This window comes from Emydura macquarii, unplaced genomic scaffold, assembly GCF_026122565.2.
Source record: "Emydura macquarii macquarii isolate MOO-44397 ecotype Brisbane River unplaced genomic scaffold, CSIRO-AGI_Emac_v2 contig_1363, whole genome shotgun sequence".
In the NCBI taxonomy this organism is placed as follows: domain Eukaryota; kingdom Metazoa; phylum Chordata; order Testudines; family Chelidae; genus Emydura; species Emydura macquarii.
The window spans coordinates 11745716-11768084 of NW_027131500.1; the positions used below are offsets into that span (position 1 = coordinate 11745716).

General features: G+C 39.4%; 2 protein-coding genes across 2 annotated transcripts in view; one reads left to right on the forward strand and one right to left on the reverse strand.

The window, feature by feature from the left end:
- The window catches only part of LOC137155476 (probable ATP-dependent RNA helicase DDX60), a 61702-nt gene extending 60336 nt beyond the window's left edge, over positions 1-1366 (forward strand). The window contains exons 37-38 of the mRNA XM_067551777.1: positions 868-930; positions 1019-1366. Of these exons, the coding sequence (XP_067407878.1) occupies positions 868-930; positions 1019-1112 (157 nt within the window). The 3' untranslated portion in view covers positions 1113-1366. The remainder of the gene's footprint in view (positions 1-867; positions 931-1018) is intronic.
- Positions 1367-2878: 1512 nt separating this feature from the next.
- Positions 2879-19485, reverse strand: LOC137155477 (serine-rich adhesin for platelets-like). Its single transcript, XM_067551778.1, has 8 exons — positions 18699-19485; positions 17149-17235; positions 14038-14268; positions 12751-12773; positions 9870-10015; positions 9478-9578; positions 9273-9374; positions 2879-7647 (listed from the first exon to the last, which is right to left on the reverse strand). The coding sequence occupies exons 1-8, from the start codon at positions 19188-19190 to the stop codon at positions 5764-5766; spliced, it is 3066 nt and encodes a 1021-aa protein (XP_067407879.1). The 5' UTR covers positions 19191-19485; the 3' UTR covers positions 2879-5763.
- Between the last annotated feature and the right edge of the window lie 2884 nt (positions 19486-22369).

Below are 22369 nucleotides of genomic sequence, written 5' to 3' on the forward strand. Positions count from 1 at the left end.
GGCTGAAGAGACCCACTCGAGAGAGAATCTCTGCTGTATTTGTCACGTTTAAAGTTGGTGTTTCAATCCTTTGGGCTCTGCCTTCTGCATGCTCTTTTCTCCTCTGCTAAGCTGTCCTGCTTCCTCTCATAGCTTTGGAGACCTTTATTGAGCTCTTGTTTCTAAAGGCTGAATGTGATCTTCCTGGTTATCCATGTCCATTTCTTTGAGGTCTTACTTGCACACATCCTTGAAATGCAATTATGGGCATTCTTTAGGTCTTTTTCCAGATGCCAAGTGGCCGTAGAGAATGTCCTTTGGATGCGCTTATTCATGCGGCACACATGCCCAAGCCAGTGGATGAGTCTCTGTTTAAGGAGTGTTTGCGTGCTGGATATGCTGGCCCACGTGAGCAGCTCAGTGTTGGCGACTCTGAAAATTCGACAAAGCCAATGCATATTCCTAATGTAGTCAGTATATTGGTCTGAATTCCACTTTCTATTACAATTTAGATTGCTTTGCTTTTGCATACTGTTCCAATAGTTATTTTCTATCAAAGTTCACACATGCATAACAACTACTTTCCCTAAGTTTTTTTACTCTAAGGTGACTGTTTTCAATATTTTTAATAGGCTAAGCATGATTATGTAAATGTGTAACTTACTCTCTGTTTAGCAACTTTGTTTTGATTGAATTATGAGCTCTCAACTCTGAAATGTATTTCCTATTACTCTGCCGAAGTTAGATGATGTTGATCGTTGTGGCCTGATGTAAGGGCTGTTTACTCTGGACTTTGCCTAGCAGATGAGAGGGGATTTATAGAGTACAGTAACAAGTGTCCTTTTAATAACCCTTGAAAAGGAATGAGAGATTTTTTTCCTTTTCTAGGTTAAATGAAGGAGATGCTTACTATCTACTCAAAGATTTTTCACTTCTTATTAAAGCACTCAGGTATGATATACATATGTACTGACAAAACAATTTTAATGAATATCTTTCTCTCAAGCAATTTTAACAAGCTATTTTTTTTTAAAAACAGTACGTCATTAGGTGAACTTTGTGACAATCCAAATGACAATGTTGTACTTGCATTTCAACAACTGAGTAAAAGCTACACTGCAAAACTGAAATGAAGTCCAAGCACCACCTACTCTGTGAAGCATGAAAAAATAAGTCTTCGTGCCTTTTTAGATTTAGGAGCTAATTTAATCACTCTTCATTCTCAAACACCACTTGAAATAAAATTACGATAAATATATTGGGTTCTAGTCAATAAGGAATTAGCCCCTTTTCTTTTCATTTATTAATTTTAAAGCTTGTACTAGACTTGGGATGTTTAACTTAAACTTAAGATTGAACTGTCATTGTTTTATAATGAAGAATGTAACTAGACAATTGTATCTTAATATTTTTCAAATTAAAATTTGTGTTTTAACCAGTGAGTTCCCTGAAGTGTCTATAAAAAAAGTCAATTCTCTTCCCCATTGGATGTTTCTATGGACAGCTACTTGTAGCTCACTCTCTTAAGTTATGAACAGATATCTACACAGGGGACATTCAAATCAAGGTACATAAAATAAAGCAAGTTAAATTGCTGTGAGGATGCTCTTTTACAGGATTCAAGTGGCCTGGTCTTTTATTTATACACACTGACTTCAGATCTTTAGCTGATTTGCCTTTCTTACCTGACCTAGACACAACCTTAGGACATTGCTGGAGCAGTCCTACTGTGTAAAAAGCTAGTAGTAAATTGTTCACACAGGCTTGTGCTATCAGGCCTGGTCTACACTTACCAGCAAATTACCAGCTACACTTACCAGCTACATAGAGTAGCCTGCGTATCTTCTGTCGACTTCCTAATTCTGCGTGCAATCTCCACTACACTGCACCAATGGGAAACGCATTCCTGTCAACACAGTGTTAATAAATCCACTCCTGGAAAAAGTCAGTCAATTTCCAGATCGATTGAGCAGGTCTCCAATTCCAGGGGGTTAAGGTCAGTATAGCTACATCTCTCAGGGGGTGTGGATTTTTTCTCAGCCCTAAGAGAGAGAGCTATGCCAGTGTAAGTTCTGAGTGTACACCCATCCTAACAGAAGTCTGAATGTTACTGCTTCAATCCCATGAGGGACTTTTCTGAAGAGATACAGTACTTTACTTTATGTATTTGAAAATGCAGAACGGACAGCCAACTGGTCCTTTTAGCACAGCGTTCCATGTGAACATTCAAATGGATGGCTATCACTTGAGCATACTCTTCTGGTTTAGGGGGGAAATCACGAATGTAGCTTTTGACTGAGATCAGTGAAAAAGCTTCTCCTACACCACTACATAAGCCTATTAGATCCACAGAAAAGTTGTGTAATACTAAACAATAAAGGAAGAAAGCATGGGGGGACATGCAGTATGTTGTCACCAATAAAATCATTCTACAGAATGAATGTTCAGGGACTTCTATGAAACTTCTCCATTACAAAATCCTAAATATGCTAGAGTTCTCAGAAAGGATTACTTTCATTTCAGTAGTAGCATCCAGGCAGAGAGGTAAGCTTATTTGTATCCAAGTAATGGGTTATTCATTTAAGAGAATGAAAGGACGATTAAGACCTTGTGTAGTGGTTTAAGTTAGAGGATCTGCCTGCTTAGAGTCCTATCCCGCAATACTAAATGTCAACTTTAGCTTCCATTAGCCCTACTGCAATGGCAAAAAATAATTTCTAGAATGATCTTCACATACAAAAAGTCTTTGGTTTCATTAACTGAGATCCATACATATTGGCCTATATGCAAATTAAACTAAATGAGAAATAGCATGCTACTGTTAAAAAGTTAGAAACTCAGTCAATTACACTCAAGTGATTAATATTAAAGTTACAAGACAAAGACTGAAACAAGTTACTATTGTTTTAAAATATTTTAATATATTAGGTTGTGGTATACTGAGCATCTGATACTGGTGCTAAGCAACTAAATCCACAATGCTATAAAGATTAGATAGAAAAGAACACTAGAAACCATTTTCTATACACTGTGTACAAGTTAAGCATAAGAACAATTCTGAATCCCACCTCTTAGCAGCCAGTGTTAAAATTCTATATTGATGAAGACAATGAGAACAGTATTAAATTTGTATCAGGTATAGCCCAGATCATATACCCAGATCATGGATGAGCCAAGAGTTCTATGCGACAGGAAGGCTACACGTCAAGTGGTACTGAAGACATTACTACAAAAGTCACTGCTTTGTTGGATCTAATTCAGCTTAAAACGTGGATAAAAAAGAATGATGATACAGAAGATATTAATTAGACATATGTATTGAGAAGAGGTTTTGGTACAATTTTCTATGGCAAAGAATGTCAAAAGTGATGTTTCTTAATTAGTAACAACTACAGTAACTAACATTCAATACTTGCTTCCTATGGAGGTCCGTAAAGATCAATAACTGAACCTGGGGAAATTGATCAGAAGATTAAGATCACAAAAAGAAATGTCATCACTTCAGTCAGTAAACTATGTATTCTGACAAGACAGATGTTTAAATATCCTGTTTACAGTCTAAGATTTTATAAGTATAAACATTTCATGCAGAGACACTACCTTCTTGTACCTAGGAACTATTACAGAAAATAACTTGCCACACTTGATTATAGTCAATATATCACTCAAGGTCAGGAAGAACACCTTTTCAAATCTAGATGTTTGTTTTTATTAAAAGGCATGCTAAATTCTAGCCCTATTTTACCTGGTTGCTCATTTTAGAATATACCCTTTTCAGATAGTAAAAGGTACATTTCACTAATTTCAATTCAATAATCTAATATCTGGAGATGCATATACATACAGCATAGATTTAACAGACCATGATAAATATGTTACTGTAAACTTAAAACAAGAGATTTGTCCAAGACCAGTGTTTCTAGAAAATTCATTTCTAACTATTCTGTATGGATATAGACTTCATTTCCTGTCCTGTGAGGAGACACACAATACATAATTAATTTTTTGAATGTACGTGTTAGCTCTTCAGAATGTTTCTGCTATAAAATATATTGATCTATACAGTAAACATTTAGGTCTAAAAATCACGTAGGATGCAGCTATATGAAGTTTTAGTAGCATGGTTAGTTCTATGATTTGAGGAGCCCTGTACAAAATAAGAGCCTCAGCCAGCTCCCTCCATACATATATGACCCAGTCCATCCATGCTGTCAGATCTTTAGCTCTATGATCAGCCCTTATCCTGTAGCAAGTTTCACTCTGCAGCTTTCCATAAACAAGGCCAGCAGATGGGCTGACCAGCACTACACTCCATCTCAAAAAAGAAGAGAGGATTAGAGGGGGTTCAGAGGATTACAAGAATGATCCAGGGCAAGGAGGAAAAAAAACACCTCATAAGAGACAGAAAAGACTGGATTTTATCTTAGAAAGATTAATACAGGACATATGATATTATATATGTATAAAAATAAATGGTATAGAAAAGAATATCAGGAAATTCTATACTCCACATCTCAAAACACAATAAGGAGAGATTAAATGAAAGTGAAAGGTGATAAACAAACTGATAGAAGGAAATTTTTTCACATAATAATTAGATGATGGAGCTGTGCCACAAGAAATGGTTGAGGCCAAGAATTTGACAAGATTCAAAGAAGGAATTGGTCATTTATAGGGATATCAAGAATATCCAGAATTATTATAGCTAATATGATTTTGAAGGGCTGTTAAGCCTCGTAGTTCAGGGCTTAAAACTGTTACACTATATCTGCCTATTATGGGGTTTTTTCTTTTATGCATCTGGCATTGGACATAGGATACTGGACTAAATGGACCTCAAGGCCAATCCAGTATGGCAAATCCTATTTTACCATATTTATAAGAGAGTAGTAATATTCTTTTGGAGGTGGCAGTATAGCGAACGATAATAATCAAATGTAATTGCAGACTGATTTTTAATGTCTAGTATATGTCATTTCACAATCTGAAAATTCACCCAGATTAATCCTTCCTCAGTAGGTGGTTTAATGCAGCAAAGCCATAATTACCTTGTTTGCTGTCATACTGACATTTTATGTAGGTTTTTCTGTTTTAGAATTTATTTTCCCTCAACATTTCATTTGCTCTTTAGATAGAAAGCTCTGCCCTTTATGTCAAGATTCACTTTCCCCGACCCACCCAAAATGATCATGAAATACAATCTTAAATCAGCAGTAACAAAGTGTAAGCAATATTCCCCACCAATATATAACTAGTAAGAACTAGTTTTGAATATTAATTCAGAGGGTTTTTTTTTTTTAAAAGCATGAAAGAAATCTAAATGTTCTCTCTATTACTGGAATAAAATGGCTTACAACTGTTGTATGTTCAATATATGCTGAATAATATGGCATGAATAACACAGTCAAGATGCAGCCAAAGATCATTCCATATCTCCACTGCTGGAGAGAAAAGAAACTAGAGTTCCAGTTCAACCTTTTAGAAGCATCACATATTCATAAGGATACAGAATTTAGGGTTAAACATGATTCCTAACAAAGGAAGACATTTTGGAGGTTGATATTCATTTTTGTCAGTTTGCACCGTAAAAATACTATCCCTACTTTCTTCTGAATTCTAGTTGATTGTGATGGTTGTTCCTATTACAGATAGACTCCATTTAAGAGTCATGGTGAAACACAAAGATCTCTGAAAAAAACCCCAAGATATCACCTCTTTTTAAACTGGTTATGTATTTCAGTAAAAGCATTTACCTAGTTCCAGCATATCTAAACAGATAACTGATTATTTACGTTGAAGTGAATTCTCTTCCATTTCATTCTCTATGGTGCATGTACCTGGTTTTTGACTAGTTGATATTTTGTCTTCTGCAACAGAAAAATATTCTGATGCACTGCTAGAGTCACTAGACATTGATGCTTGACTTAACTCTTCTATATCAGAGTCTGAATGACTTGGTGTTTCACCTTCTTTATCTACTGCATGTGCTGAGCCTCCTAAAAACGTACCACCACATGTCACTGGAGTAAGATAAGCTGCATTCTGTAACTGCAGAGTCTCAGGTTCATCTTGCTTCCTAGAAATCTCTTCTAAATCTTGGTGTGACTTATAGGTTTCAGCAATATTTACACTGTCTTCAACTTTCACATCTATGTGTGGTTTAGTTGATGCAATGCTAGGATGAGTGGAAAATATACTTTCTTTAGTAGGAAGGACTGTTGAAAATAGAGAGTTGACTACAGCTGGACCACACAAAGAATTATGTTGAGCAAGAGTGTCTTCAGTTTTAGTCTTCATAGATATGTCCAAAGAAAAAAAGGAATTGCTATTCTTTGGACTTGTAAGCTCAGACAAGGCCACTGTACATACTGGAGGTGTCGATTTTTTTACAACAGAATGTGCTTTGTCTGCTGAGTCTATTTTCATTTTTTCACTTTCATTTTCATTAGATAAAAACAACATTGAGGAGGAAGAAAGTGAGTTGGAAGTACTTGTGACAGTGCCTTCAAATGAGATTACAGGTGAAGATTTACATTCCAGAAGACAATTATTTGACACAAAGGACAATATGTTATTACAGGGGAGAGGCTGGGTCTTAGAAACATCTTTCTTCCCAGTGGCACCACTAGACGTACTGCAGACTACAGTAGCAGTAGACTCTGGGTTATTGGCACTCTGCTCCCATGGCACTACTGTAGGAGATTTTAGCCAGCTATATTCTACATTTTCACTTACAGAAATGTTCTCTTTTCCTGTTTGAAATATTGTACTTTGTTCAGCTGGCTTCTCAGACAGGCTGGAAAATGGTGAAGTCTTCAATGAATTGCTGAGTTTAGATACTGTAAAACAATCTCTCTCTGAATTGCTAAAGGTAAATGAAAAAACTGGCTTTCCACCTTTTGCTGACCCTAGTTTAGGATTTGTAGAGGCAGCAGAAACTTTAGCTTCAGTTAAAGTTGAAGAGTTAAGCTTATAATTATTTCCAGTTTGATTATCCATTGTATCTTGACCATCACACCTTCCCATATAAAACATGGGGAAAACTGATTTATTCTCCTCTTTTTTGAAGGAAAATGTAGCTGCAGCCTTATTTAAATTGGGCAATGTTGAGTCCTTACCTGAATTGGGGATAAAAAGTGGAGTGGAAAGGCTCTCTGCAGGAACACCTAAAATGGTTGGATTTGAAACACTAAGAGGTTTTGCTGCTGATTCTGGTAAACCAGGTGAAGTGCTAGGACATGCTAGCGTTTCTGCAGAAATGGGAACCAGTGATGACTGAGCCATTTTTACTTTGTTTTTAATTACCAAACCATTGGAATTTTCTGATGGGGAGGTTAGTTTGCTTACTTCCAGAGATCTTGTTCCATTAAATAACTTCAAGTCACTGTTTAACTCAGAGAAATTCCAGTTCACAGGTGGAAAGTTGAATCTGTAACTACTGGAATTGGAAAAACTAGTGTTACTAAAACTTTCTTTTTGTAATTTTTGCGGTTTTCTTCTCTGCACATCTTTGACTTTGGGAGGGGAGCATAGAAGAGGAGCAGCTGAGAATGTATTCTTTGAAGAGTCAATTATCACAAATGTATGCTTTGTATTTGCACATGAATTCTGTGTCTTCAACTGATCTGATAATTTCCGATGAGCCATATAATAATTATAACGTAGCTCCTAAAAATTAGAGAAAAATCACCAAAATTATTTAGTACAAGGGAAAGTAGTCAGCCATCAAAGATGCAAGTTCTTTAAACATTATGTGAAAGCAATTTGTTGTGCTCATATGTTCTAAGACCACTTTAATTACTTAGAATACTTTGTTGACACTCTTTAAAGGGGGGGAAAAAAAAAAAAAACACACTGATTTGAAGAAATCTACTACTTTTAAAAAAATAAAACCAAAATCCATATATACTTCAATGACGTGTCAAAAAGTGAGACTATACATAAGTAGTATCTCCATAACTACAAGTACATATACTGAGCAATTCCGATTTTAGCAATATTTAAGATGCAAGAGACTTCTAGAATGCTTCTGAGAATAATGAAAACGTAAATCCAATTTAATATTTTTATCCTGGTCCAATGAATTTTTCAATTCTTATTTTTCTTAGTCACATCAAGATTCACAGGAGTCAAAGCTGTTATCTGTGGTAACAAAGTCAAAAGATGATTCATTTTATGCCTACAATACTCAAATGCCTCTAGCACTCAGTAATATGAAACTGGAGAGGCACTGGTTATGGAAGGCCAAAATAGCTGTCAAATAACTATAGAGGGAAGATCTTTTCAAACCATTTTCTGCTAGAGAAGGAAGATTGTTAGGCATGATGTAGTGCAACTGATAAAGCTTGAGATATTACTTCACTGATTTCAGTCAAAAGAAACTGGGATTTGGAATATCAGGCGACACATATAACCCAGTATTGCAGAAATTATGTGACACAGTCCCAGTAGAATGTAAATTGTTCAAAAGTGTTAGCACAAGTTACCACCTTAAATGCACACAGAAGCATAAGCCCAATATCAACACAGTCTATTAACTATTCCTCAGGAGAAGATGTAGCATTCATTCATACTTCGGTTTGATCACAGTATCTTTCCCACTGAAACTGGGCCTTACATTACCTTTAAGTATGGAACATTTGTACTTGAAGTGTGGCCAACAAATGTTAGTCCCACAAATAAGTTTAAAAATCCAACTCGCACCTTTAACAGTAAATAATCCACAGCAGCTAGCCCTGACTTATAAAAGCAATTAGATTGTAGTTGGAGTTCTACACTTAATCTAAGAATTTAAGAAAAAAAGATAGTGCGCAGTGGACTGAACTAAAGTAGGTCACTTGCGTATCAAGAGTATCAGGTTAGCATAATAAACAAAAAAGGGAAGCCTGTTGTAAGTTTAAGGCCTGGTCTACACTGCCGGCAGCGTCGATGGAAGATATGCATGTTTCAGTACATAACCTACATATCTTCCGTCAACTTACTAATGTTCCCTTACTGTGGTGTCTCCACTGCGCTGCGTCGACAGGAAAACCTCCTGTCGACGTGTTACTCTTTTCGACGGGTGGAGGTGGATTTATTGCATCGGCTGGGGAGCACATCTGGGATCGATTGTGCGGGTCTCCGCTGCCCATTCAATTGATCCCACTGCACTGATCCATGGAGCCTGATGCAGCCCCGGCACTACAGACATACCCTAAGAGAAGTAAAAGACGGTGACGATATAAAACAATGTTTGGAAAACCAAGTTAACTATTAGTAGCTGAGCAATACTTACACCAAAAATGCATTCTTACCTCATGGCTCATGTTTTGAAACGGTGACATTTCTGATATTGACATTAAGCGAGTACAGATCTTATTACCATCAGCCAAAGTTTCCTCATGTCTCACTACAGGCTGAAGAAAATTGCATTAGACATTGTCCATTTTGAATTTGACAAAGCCAAAAGAACATATGTAAACATTACAAATGTAGTAAGTCTTGTAAACAAGAACCTACAGAAAATGTGTTGGGTATGTTTTTCTGATCTTTCCATTGTTTTGCACTATTTTTATATACAAACTTTCCAGTTAAACCTTCATTTCCTCCAGAAGAAAGTTCTATGAGAAAAGAGAAATAAAAATAAGACTGATGTATTTAAAAAAAAAAACCCAAAACAATAAAGAATACCTGATATACTCATCAGATGTAAACTTACGAAGTTATGAAAGAGGGGCAGTTTAAAAAAAACCAAACAAACCAAAAAAAACCCCACAACTTTCCATTTCGCAAACTGAGTATTACTTTAATGTAAAGCTTTTTGTGGTAAGATAACAGATTTATTTTCAACATATGTGCTGCAAGATAATGAACTGTGTTCTATGTTCAAAATATGTGCATCTTTTCTCTACCTTTAACAATGCATGAATCAACTGAAGTCAATTGCAAGGCCAAAATTTCTTTAACCACAGCTTTGATATTCATCTGCTTTTGGGTAGATTCTGATGCTTTTTCATAGCTAGATGCTATGTGCATCAGGTCAAGCTGAGTCTTCATTCTGGAAAAAAGTGAAAAAATCTTTTAGACATTATTTGTGTTCCTCTGTGTTCAAAACAGAAAGAAAAAAAAGTTATACCTAGTCAATAAAAACGTTATATTAAAAAAAAAAAAAAAAAAAAAAAAAAAAAAAAAGGAATTAATTATGTGGCAGAAAATATCTGAAAATATCTTCCTCTATTTATTTAGAATTTCCTAATTTCCTTTCTTAGGAAAGACAACTTGATGATATGCTTGCTGTTTTGATCACTGACTAATCACAGGACTTTTTCCAAGAGGCATCTTTATCCAGCAGAGAAGCTGTATTTATGGCCTAAAAGGATTAACCCCTTCTAGCTGTACAGAGAACAAAGGAAGTTTCAGTAAGAAAGGTGGTTTTGTTGTGGTTTTTTTGAGGGGGTGGGAGGGTGGAAGATGTGGCCAAATTACCATTATCAAAGATATTCTTTTGTAATGAGAGAGAAAGTATTTAGTCCATCGGGTCTGAACATAATTTACACCTTATTCTTCAGAGATCATACCTAAAGAAGACCTCCGTTTTGAAACAGAATTTTACAGTTGTGTTCTCACTCACTGTAATAGACTTTTTTAAAAAAAATATTGCCCAATTAAGTATTAGACATTAGACATAATGCAAAACTATAAAAAAGGCCAAATGTGGTATTTTGTATATAAATAGCAAACTTTAAAATTAGCAAGAAAAAGTACTGTAGACCACTACTTTAAAAAAAAAAAAAAAAAAATCTTGCAAGCTTGTTATAGAAAGCTTGTACTAGAAGTTTGATTAAATCATATTATATTAGAGCGGACTGAACAAATTGATATATGCTCAAACATTCTTGATACCAATTCATTAAAATAAAGTATCTAAAATTTTGAAAAAGGTGATACTCATTAATTGGAGCACTCCCTTTGCTCAGTGACACTTACAAGAATAATTACTATAAACATATAATACAGTCATTATCTTAAATTCAAACTCTAACACCAAATTTAAAATATCTCAGTAACATTTAATACATGAAGAAGCTATTTTATCTAATTATGTTAGTAGGAACTAAAAGCATAAATCCTGAAACACCTTCTTTGATACTTCCACAAAAACTAGATTTTTATAGTCCCACAGCAGCATGGCATCTGGTAAACTAAAGCACAGACTTAAGTCAGAAAGAGACTGTAAGATATTCAAATGGTCAGTTTTCATAATGGAGAGAGGTAAATAGCCATGTCCCCTAGGGATCTATACTGGAACCAGAGCTGTTCAATATATTCATAAATGATTTGGGAAAAGGGATAAATAGAGAGGGGGCAAAGTTTGCAGACGATACAAAATTACTCAAGACAGTTAAGTCCAAAGCAGACCGCCAAGGGCTACACAGGGATCTCACAAAACTGGGTGACTGGGCAACAAAATGGCAGATAAATTCAATGCTGATAAATGCAAAGTAATGCATATTGGAAACAATCCTAACTACACATACGGAATGATGAGATCTAAATTAGCTATTACCACTCAAGAAAGGGATCTTGGATAGTTTCCTGAAAACATCCACACAATGTGCAGTGGCAGTGAAAAAAAGATAACAGAATGTTAGGAACCATTAGGAAAGGGATATATGAAACAATAAATATCATAATCCCACTATGTAAATCCATGATACGCCCACATCTTGAACACTGTGTGCAGTTCTGGTCACCCCATCATAAAAAAGATATTAGAAGTGGAAAAGGTACAGAGAAGGGCAACAAAACGATTAAGGGTATCGAACAGTTTCCATACAAGGAGAGATTAAAAACCCTGGGATATTTCAGCTTGGAAAAAAAAGCGACTAAGTGGGATGTGACAAAGGTCTATAAAACCATGAATGGTGGGGAGAAAGTGGGGAATAAGGTTATTTACCCCTTCACATAACACAAGCACCAGGGGCTGCCTGATGACGTTTATAGGGGCAGGTTTAAAACAAACAAAAGGAAATATTTCTTCACACAATGCAGTCAACCTGAGGAACCGGTTGCCACGGGATGTTGTGAAGGCAAAAACTATAATTCAAAAACAGAATTAGATGAATTCATAGAGGAGAGGCCCATCAATGGCTATTAGCCAAGATGATCAGGGATGCAACCCCATGCTGCGGGTGTCCCAAAGCCTCTGACTGCCAGATACTGGGACTGGATGACAGGGATCACTTGATGATTGCCCTCTTCTGTTCATTCCCTCTGAAGCACCTGGCATTGGCCAGTGTTGGAAGATACCAGGCTAGATGGACCATTGATCTGACCTAGTATGGCCATTCTTATGTTCTTATATTATTTTCTGGGACAAAGCAAAAAGACAATATTAAAGGCTTTTTTAGGACAGCGTTTACCTCATGTACTGCAACAGAAAAACATTAATAAGTATCTGAAGTGATTATTTTATGCTCCACTTTTATCTGTTCAATTAAAAAAAAAAACTGTGAAAGTGATATACTAATTCCAACAAGTCTAGGAGAATTTTAAAATGAGATGTTACAAAGTAATAATTATGTCAAATATTCTTCGAACTTCTATCGCCGTTCAATGGTATCAATAATGTGTCTCTCCATATTAAGTAATCCACTGCATGCCCCAAACACTCTCCTCCCAACTCTCCACAATTACAATATGAATAATTAACTAAACTTAGTTGTATCTTATTACCTTACTCAACTGTACACTAACAAACCATAGAAACTAGAACCTCTGAAATGTATGTACCTTTTATTCAAGCCACATGCCACCTGTAATTAAAATAAGAATGTATTAGCATTAAGGATATTATTTAAAAATCAAAGAAAATTACATTTCCAGAATATCTGACAGAAATTAACCATTTAACTTGTTAAATAAGTTTTTGTTACACCAAAACATAATCAGAGCTTTTAGCACTCACAGGAGTAAAAGCGCAATAACCACACACAGGGAATGTATGTCTGAGAAAATTACTTACTCTGTAATATTTTGTTCTGAGGCCAAAGAGGAATTCTTTCCTAAAATTCAAATCCAAGAAACTGCATGAGGCAAAAGCCACATGAGCGTCTGAGATCAAAGTGCACTTGAAAATATTTTGGCAAGATTTCAAATCTTGGACTTGTGCTCCTTACTGTAAAGCTAAACGCTTGTCTACCTGAAACACTACTCCAAGAGGTAGTAACTAGGTTGATGGAAGATCCAAGGTAGATCCAAGGATCTACATCAACCTAACTATGTCACTCAGGGGTGTGGATTTTTCATACCCCAAGTGACACAGTTAGGTCAATCTAATTTTCTAGTGTAGACCCAAGGGACTTTCTCCCACATGGTAGTGTAATGCACTCTCCCCTCTGTAGAGATTTCTAAAGCAATTTAACTGGTCAGCACAGAACCTGCTGGTGTGCACAAAAGGCTCCCTAGGGCACTTCAACATAGTGCTGTTTTAATAACTATGTTAAAGCATATCAACAGCATCTACACCAAGCAATTAATGCACAAAATGTTAGTGGGCATTGGAAATCACACCCATAGAGTGAATTATGTCATCATGTCAGACAGAAGTTCCAAAATTGTAAAAGTTTTGGTCACTAAGGGTAGCTACAGTTTATAACGCAAGCTACTTCCCACCCCACTACTTGTGAGTACATGCCTCACAGAACTTTAACCACCTCTCTAGGAACTTTTAAATCAGTTCCTGATTAAGCTGGAAATGAAGGTTCCCCAAAGAAAAGTCAATCACAAAAATTTGAGTGATTTAAAATTTAGTGCCTCAAAATAGGTTGTGCAATACAAGAGAGAGGGAAATAACCCTCCGCCATGTCAAAATAAGGTTCTCTTCCAAACTCTGAAGGGAACTAAGTGAGAATCCTGTCAGAATTACACCTTCAAAGAAGCTGATTACAAGATACATCTAGATAGAAATTTCCTAGAGAGTAAGTAGCTCAAGGGATGTCCCAAACAGTGTGGGTGGGGTCAAATGCACATACAGTGTTCTACTGTTTTGCTATCAAGAAGTAACATAAATGCTATCACCTCCAGGAAATGCTCAGGATCACATTCATCAACAAGCTTTTCACAATCCTTCAGGAAACTCTCAATGGTTTTTTTGTGGGTTTCCTTCATTTTCTTCCAAATTTGATACTCCTTTTCTTTCTTACTTCTCTGACTTTCAATGTCTTCTAGCAATTCCTTTTTTCTCATTTCCAGAGTTTTGAAAATTGCTTCAAATTCCAACTTAATTATCTCTGCTTCTTTGTTCAAGATCTAGAAACAAAGTATTTTGCACAGATAAAGAGCATAACAGTAAGTCTTTACATGGTGTCATTTAGAACTGCTGTAGAGATATTTATAAAATTAAAGTTAATTTAAGTTTGATTAAGAAAATAATATATTTGCTTCCTAATTTGTGGCTAGTAAGAAAGGCCCTAATCAGCAAATAAAAGAAGGCTGTAAGAATAATGAATTAAAATGTGATGTGGGAAGGATGTATAGTTCAAAAAGTAACTAATAAAACAACAAGACAAAGAAAAACTGTCAAAGAAAAAAAAACACATGCTTTCCCACTGTTCTGCTGGTAAAATAGTCAGAGGGGAGGAGACAAGATGGGAAAGTCTTGGAGGAAAAACAGAGAGTGAATTGCTTCACACTGGGTTTTTGTTCAAGCTAACAAATCACTTGTTTGCTGAAGGGTATAAATAGAGCTGTGAATCTGAGGGGTCTTTATCAACTCTGATCCGATCATGCTAGGGCAAACCAAGATGAGACGACTATTCTCTGGGCTGGTCTCTCAAAGTATCAGCTGCAGATACTTATAAATGTTTTGTTACTATATTGCTTATAAGTAAATTGCTTATAATTTAGGCTTGTCAGCAACTGCTGAAATACCATTCAGCCTTTGGATTTAATAAAAGAATATATAGTAAATTCATATCTGATGGTGCCCCATATTACTAATATTCATAAATAATGGCTCTGAGTATTACTAGCAAAACAGTCATCCATTGGAAACTTGTCTACCTTAGTGATTGTGCCATTATTACCATCAGTGGAAATGAACTGGTAATAGCAACAGTGATACATTTTGGGGTTAAAAGGTTAGTGCAGACATAGCTATAGTGTTAAGTGCATGGTACCACACACAAGTCTCTCAGCTATGGAAAAAGAAAGGCTTTTTTTCCATTATATTTTCACATTATAACAAACACTGATAATTCAAGGCATCATTAGGTATTAAATACAAGTTAACTCTTTAGAGCTCAGTAAGATTTTTCTATTTTGTTTTATCAGGGAAGGTCTGGAGGGGGACTGAGGTGTCACCTACACTGAAGTGTCAATAGAGGTAGTTTTGGAACAAATTGATAAATTAACAATAGTAAGTCACCAAGACCAGATGATATTCGCCTAGGAGTTCTGAAGAAACTCAAATATGAAACTGCAGAAATACTAAGTGTGGTATATAACCTATCATTTAAATCAGCTTCTGTACTAGATAACTGATGGATAGCTAATGACATCACTTTTTTTTTTTTTTTTTTTTTAAAAGTCTACAAAAGCGATCCTTCCAATTATATCTACTCAGTGTGCAGCAGCAGTCAAAAGCTAACAACGTTAGCTACCATTAAGCAAAAGATAGATAATAAGACACTATATATCATAATGCAACTATATAAATCATGGTATGTCCACACCTTGAATACTGTGTGCAGTTGTGGTCGCCCAGTGTCAAAAAAGATGTATTAGAATTGGAAAAGATACAGAGAAGGGCAACAAAAATGATTAAAGGTATGTAACAGTTTCCATGCAAGGAGAGATTAAAAACCCTGGGATTTTTCAGCTTGGGAAACAGGTAACTAAGTGGGATACAACAGAGGTCTATAAAATCATGGATGGATTGGAGAAAGTGAAATAACTAAGTGTTATTTACCCCTCCACATAACACAAGAACAAGAGGTCAACCAATGAAATTAATAGGCAGCAGGTTTAAAAACAAACAAGGAAGTATTTCTTCACACAAAGCACAATCAATCAATCTGTGGAACTCATTGCCAGGGGACGTTGTGAAGGCCAAAACTATAATGGAGTTCAAAAAGTTTTTAGAAAAGTTCATGGAGGATAGGTCCATCAGTGGCTATTGGCCAAGATGGTCAGGGGATGCAACCCCATGCTGAGGGTGTCCCTACCCTTTGACTGCCAGAAGCTGGGAATGGATGACAAAGGATGGATTACTCGATGATTGCCTGTTCTGTTCATTTCCTCTGAGGCACCGGACTTTGGCCACTATCAGAAGATGGGCTAGATGGACCACTGTCCATTTTTATGATCATAGAATCAGAGTTGGAAGGGACCTCAGGAGGTCATCTAGTCCAACCCCCTGCTCAGAGCAGGACTAACCTCAGCTAAATAATCCCAGCAAGGGTTTTGTCAAGCCGAAGCTTAAAAACCTCTAAAGATGGAGATTCCACCACCTCCCTAGGTAACCCATTCCAGTGCTTCACCACCCTCCTAGTGAAAAACTTTTTCCTAATGTCCAACCTAGACCTCCCCCTGCAACTTGAGACCGTTGCTCCTTGTTCTGTCATCTGCCACCACTGAGAACAGCCTAGCTCCATCCTCCCTGGTACCCCCTTTCAGGTAGTTAAAGGCTGCTATCAGATCCCCCCTCATTCTTCTCTTCTGTAGACTGAGCAAGCCTAGTTCCTTCAGCCTCTCCTCATAAGTCTTGTGCTCCAGCCCCTAATCATTTTTGTTACCCTCCGCTGGACTCTCTCGAACGTCTCCACATCCTTGTTGCTGCCCTGGATGAGGAAGCCTTGGGAGGTGTTGATTCCAAGTCCCCAGGTGTGTGTGTATTGGGTACTGTCACCTGGGGTGGGTGATCAGGTCTTTCTCCCGGTAGGGTGGGGAGGCCCTGAGATGGGGTTGGATCCTGCTCCGAGGAGGTGGTACTGCAGAATAAGAGTGCCCTATACTCATTCCAGCAGCGGCTCCTGTCACACAGGGCTGGGCCAGCAGCTGCAGGAGCAGTTGCTGCAGGGTACATTTTATTTTGTTTTATAGGCTGTATTCATTTTATTTTGTGTTATTTCTCATTTGCAAAAGACACAGGGCTCCACTACTCTACAGAAGTCATTACGTCTAACTCACCTTGATATCTTTTGGATGACTTGATAGTTCCTTCACCAAGTTCTCATTCACTGCTCTCATTTTCTTCAGGCTGCTAAAGAAGGTTAACTACAAAAGAGAAGTTTATAACCACTTAAACCCACATTTTAATTTAAAAAATCTGTATTACATCTTTAACCACATCATGTTGACAGTCTGCACAGAGTTTAACTAAAGATCATTAAGACATTACTAACATAAAAAGAATCTTCATGCTTCAGAACAATCCAGCAGCTCACATTTGGCATTTTTCTCTCAAAGTGACGTTCTTTAGGTTTGTCTACACTAGAAAATTTTGCTGCTTAATCTATACCAGTATAGTTAAACTCTAGATCACATTGTGCATTCTTCTTTTCTTGTGCTGAGGGGACAGGCTGCCCTTGCACCTCCCCACTTCTGGCCTAGGCTCCCACTGGTTAGACTACAACATCAGTTCTGAACCACAGTGCCACATGCTCGACTATATTCCATACCCATCCCATTTACCAGAGACATTCTGCAAGTGCATTTAAACTGCAGCATAAAAGGACTGTTTCATAATGCACTATCCAGCTCCTAGTTCAGATGGATCTTGAAAAAGTGGTTGAATGTCCAACTATCTTGGCACAAATCCCTTGCAGATAAAGTCTTATAAGAGGCATATGCCTTCTTCATGCTAAAAATATTCCATGATCCCTCTATTTCACCTTAATTGGTTTTCCTTAATCTACTATCCAAATTGAAGTGTCAGGCCAAAAAGCAGATAGGTATTGTGACTGCCTATAAGCAGCTGTAGGGATGGCAGGCCTAGCCCATCCTTTGTCTTGGAGAAACAAGATCATCATACAAGACGTTAAGGGCCTGTCTACAGCTAGGGCACTGCCTGTGTAATGCAGTAAGATAGTAAACACTTGCTATAATGACAAAAATTGTTTTCCCCCTTCCCCTTGCTGTAGCTAATCTCTTCACTCAAGGAGGCCTAGGTAGGTTGATGGAATAATTCCTGCGTTGACTTAGCCGAGCCTATACTGGATTTTAGGTTGGCTTAACTACATCTTCTGGGAGGGGTGAATTTTTCCACAACCCTGAGCAACAGACCTAGATCAACCAGTTTTTGGCATAGACCAGGCCTAAGATTATCATCCAGAACCAATATACAACCTAGTCAATTGAAGTCAAAACTATTTATAGAGGGGAAAAACAGTTTGTTTGGGCACTGTGATAACGAGGTCCTGGCACTGCCACGTTACTACATGGCTTGGTTTTAGGTTCGCAGGACTGAACAGGAAAAACCAGGACTTGTTATTGCAGCCTCCTGGCCCTGCAAACTTTCACAGGAATGCCCGGACTAACATCGCAATACTCTAACTACTCCTGTAGCCCTAACCGGTTCTCAGGAGGCAGGCTACTGGCTAATTGTGTTTACCAGCTAAGCCTGCACTGCGCGGTGTGCCTGAGTGAAGCCTCAAGAGAGGCGTTCGCCGGGCGAGCAGGCAGGTCCCCATTTCATCCCCCAATGGGCACAGCCGGCTGGCAGGCGGCGCGGGGCTTACTTTCTCCTCCTGGTACACGCTGTCAAGGAGGTTGACGGCGTGGAAGATGCCCTGGTGCTCCTCAGTCACGCACTGGCCGCAGCCCGCCCGGCGGCACATGCGGCAGTACAGCTGCACCAGCCGGGCTGGGTGCTTGTCGCAGACTGCCCCGAACGCCGGCGGGGGGCTCGGCGCCGCCTCCTCGCCGCACCCCGGGCCCGCCTTGCCCCCGCCGCCGGCCCTGTACAGTTTCACCACCTCCGCCAGCGTGGTGTTGACGGGCAGCGCCGAGTAGCCACCGCGCGGCAGCGGGCAGAGCTTCCTGCAGAGCGGGCAGGAGAAGCGGGCGGCGGCCGCGCCGCCGAAGGCCTGGCCGGCGCGCTGCGAGCCGGGCTCCCCGGAGGCCGTGCACTCCAGCACGCAGCTCTTGCAGAAGTTGTGGGAGCAGAGCGGCAGCGTGACCGGCTCCTCGAAGAGGCCGAGGCAGACGGCGCAAGTCAGGCTGGCCTCCATCGGGCCTGCCCCTGCATGGAGCGCGTCCTCCCGCAGAGAGACCCGCCTCCAGTCCAGGGCTGGAGCCGCGGCGGCGCGGACGGCTGGCACCGAGGCCGCAGGGAAGGACGGACGGACGGACGGACAGATGGAAGTCAGTCGCTCGCTCCCCGCCCCCCTCTGGGTGGGGCCCGGCCAGGCCTCCGGAAGAAGGAACTCGCAGCCAGAAGCTCGTCGCTCCGCTCCGCTCCGCTGGGGAGTCCTTCGAACTTTAGTTACCTCGCGCGCTCCCAGCTGAGCGAGACTGGCAAAGAGGAACTCCGGGCTGGGACCCGGGCGGCTGTGATTGAAGAAATATGAGAGATTGACAGCGCCAGCTACCAGTCAAAACATAGGGCTAGGGAGAACACCAACCGCATCACAATAAAAGGGGCGGGACTAAAGCCGGGAGATTCGGGGTTGGATGGAGAGCGTGCTTCAAAGTAGTTTTTTTTTAGCTGGGCGTGTACTGGGGCAACTAGTTGAGCTTCTGCCTGGCCCTGCCGTGCGAGAACTGGGGAGGATAGGGAGGAAGCTTTTGACTTCCTCCCCTCTGCATAAGGACTCCACCGGGAGCGCAGAATTCTCTGAAGCGAGTGAAGAGGGGGGGCTGTGAGCCGCACCCCAAGCGGGAGTTCATGTGCCGAGAAGGCACAGCCAAGCCCTAGGTCTTGTGATCTCTGAAGGGCAGGGAATGTAAGCGTGTACGGAGCCCCAGTGCAGTATAAATAACTACTTGGTGTATTCCTGGGAGCCTCACATCCTAGTGGGCTTCATCTTTGCTCTGTAGGGGCCAGCTCACCTCCTCCTGAGATCTGCTTTCTTTTTTCAGGCCCATTTAGTCCTTGACTTCTCTTGTGGTATGGGAGTTTGGGGTTTGTCTGTACAAAGCCAATGGGAACTGGACAGGGACCACCAAATTCCTACTGATAAATCTGCCAGATGGCAATGACTTTGGAGCACTGCTGAGCAGGATGGATTCAAACAAGTGAGGGAGAGACGAAAGGCTCGCTTACCAGTTACCAGTCATCTGAGCGACCTGGTTCTCTTTCATTATTTTAAAATTTATTTTTTCATAAATACAATAAAAGTTCCTTCTTTTTACATGTTTGGATTACAAAACACATAAGGCCAGATTTTAGATTCTTCTCCCCCTGTGATGAACATTCTGTCACACAAGTAGTCTTATAGACTTCAGTAGGATTACACGTGAACAGTGCTTGCATGAGTAAACATAAGTTCACAATCTGACGCAAAGAAAAATAACTTTTTATCTATACCTACATATCTTACAAATCTTATTCATTCTGATATGAAATAGTTCCATTCTAGCATGAAATAGCTGAAAGTACCTTTTGAACATTGACTGCAGTTGCATTGCAATATTAAAATATTTCATAACAAAATCTCAAACCTACATAATTGTACGTGACTTTAAGTTTTGTTAATAATGCAAATATTGGTCCCTGTTCGCCAAATCTTAACATTTCAGCTAATTATGGTCAAGTTTTTCCCCCAAACCTTTTCTTTCACAGTTCTGGTTAAGGATTTATGGTTTCAACCCAAAACCTTTTGATGTGGCAGCTAGCAGGAGTTTTGCAAGGGACTTCTCCAGGTGAAGGAGGAGCAACTACATGACCCTTGGGGTGAGTTTGTTGTCTGGAGTGTGTGTGTTGGTAGTGTGCTTCTGCTTGACTGAAGTATATCCTGTGGTCTGTTTGTTTGGGGAACCATGTGCCTTATCTCCTAGGCAAGGCTGAGATTTTCTTAAGGATGCTTTGATCCTAAAGCCCTTTAGCACCCATCAACCCTTAACCAGGGGGCGGGGCTACTCAGGGGGAACCAGGGTTTAAAAAGCCCACTCCTAAGTGACCAGAAGAGCTAGCTCATGGGAGTTTTGCAAGGGAGTTTAGAAGGTGAGTGGGAGAATTTAGTGGGGGGGGAGGGGAAGTACACTTCATTAACATTCTGTAAACTAAAGACAATAACCCCTCCCCGCCTCCCTCCCAGCCTCTGATTAAAAAAAAACCAACAAAAAACGAATAAAAGAAAGAACTGCAGGAGTAAAAAGAGAATGAAGGCAGAAGTCCATCAAAAGAGTGGGGGCTATCCTGTTCATTGAACTGAATGTAACATGTCTGATTACCTGCCCTATGTGCAGGTGGCATGTGTGTGCATTCAGTGCCCTCAGATGGAATACGGGCTTTGGAGTCCAAGGTGGCTGAACTGGAGGAGCTAAGGAAGACAGAGAGGTACATAAATGAGACTTTCCAGGACACAGTAGAACAGTAGAACAGCCTCTGTGCTGTTGAGGAGGATGAAAGTCTCAGGGAAGGATAACATCAAATTGGAGTGGAAGGAAATGATCCCATAGTTGGGACCCTCCTTCTGGATGATATCATGGTATCCTCTTGCACTGAGGATACCTTTCCAGGGGAGGGAATTCCAGTTACTAGGAAAAGACAGATCATAATAATGACTTTATCATTAGAAACACAGATAGCTGGGTTTGGATGACTGGGAGAACTTCATGGTGACTTGCCTTCCAGGTGCAAAGGTTGTGGATCTCTCGAGACATCTAGAGTCTAGACAGACTTATGTATAGTGCTGGGGAGGAGCCAGTAGTCATGGTACATGCAGGCACCAATGACATAGCGGGAGATAGGAGAGAGATCCAGGAGGTCAAATTTAGGCTGCTAGGTTCATGAGCTCCATGGTAGCATTCTCTGAAATGCTTTCAGTTACACATGCAGGGCCCATTAGACAGGCAGTCTGCAGGGTCTCAAAGCGTGGATGAGACGATGGTGTAGGTAGAAGGGGTTTAGATTTATTAGGAACTGGGGAACCTTTTGGGAAAGGGGGAAACTATTCAGGCAGGATGAAATCCACCTAAACTACAATGGAACTGGATTCCTGGCACATAAAATTAAAAAGGTTGTAGAGTAGTTTTTAAACTAAAGGCTGAGGGAAATCTGACAGGTGCAGAAGGGCATGTGGTTTGGACAGAGACATCCCTTAGGGAAGAATCTATTAATGGAGATTCTTTATATCCTAGTAAAGAGGAGAGGATGGACGAAGATAAAATATGGGTAGGATCTGATGAGAAACAGTCAAATGAAAAAGAGTCCCATTCAATTACATCACATCATGGCAGACAGCTA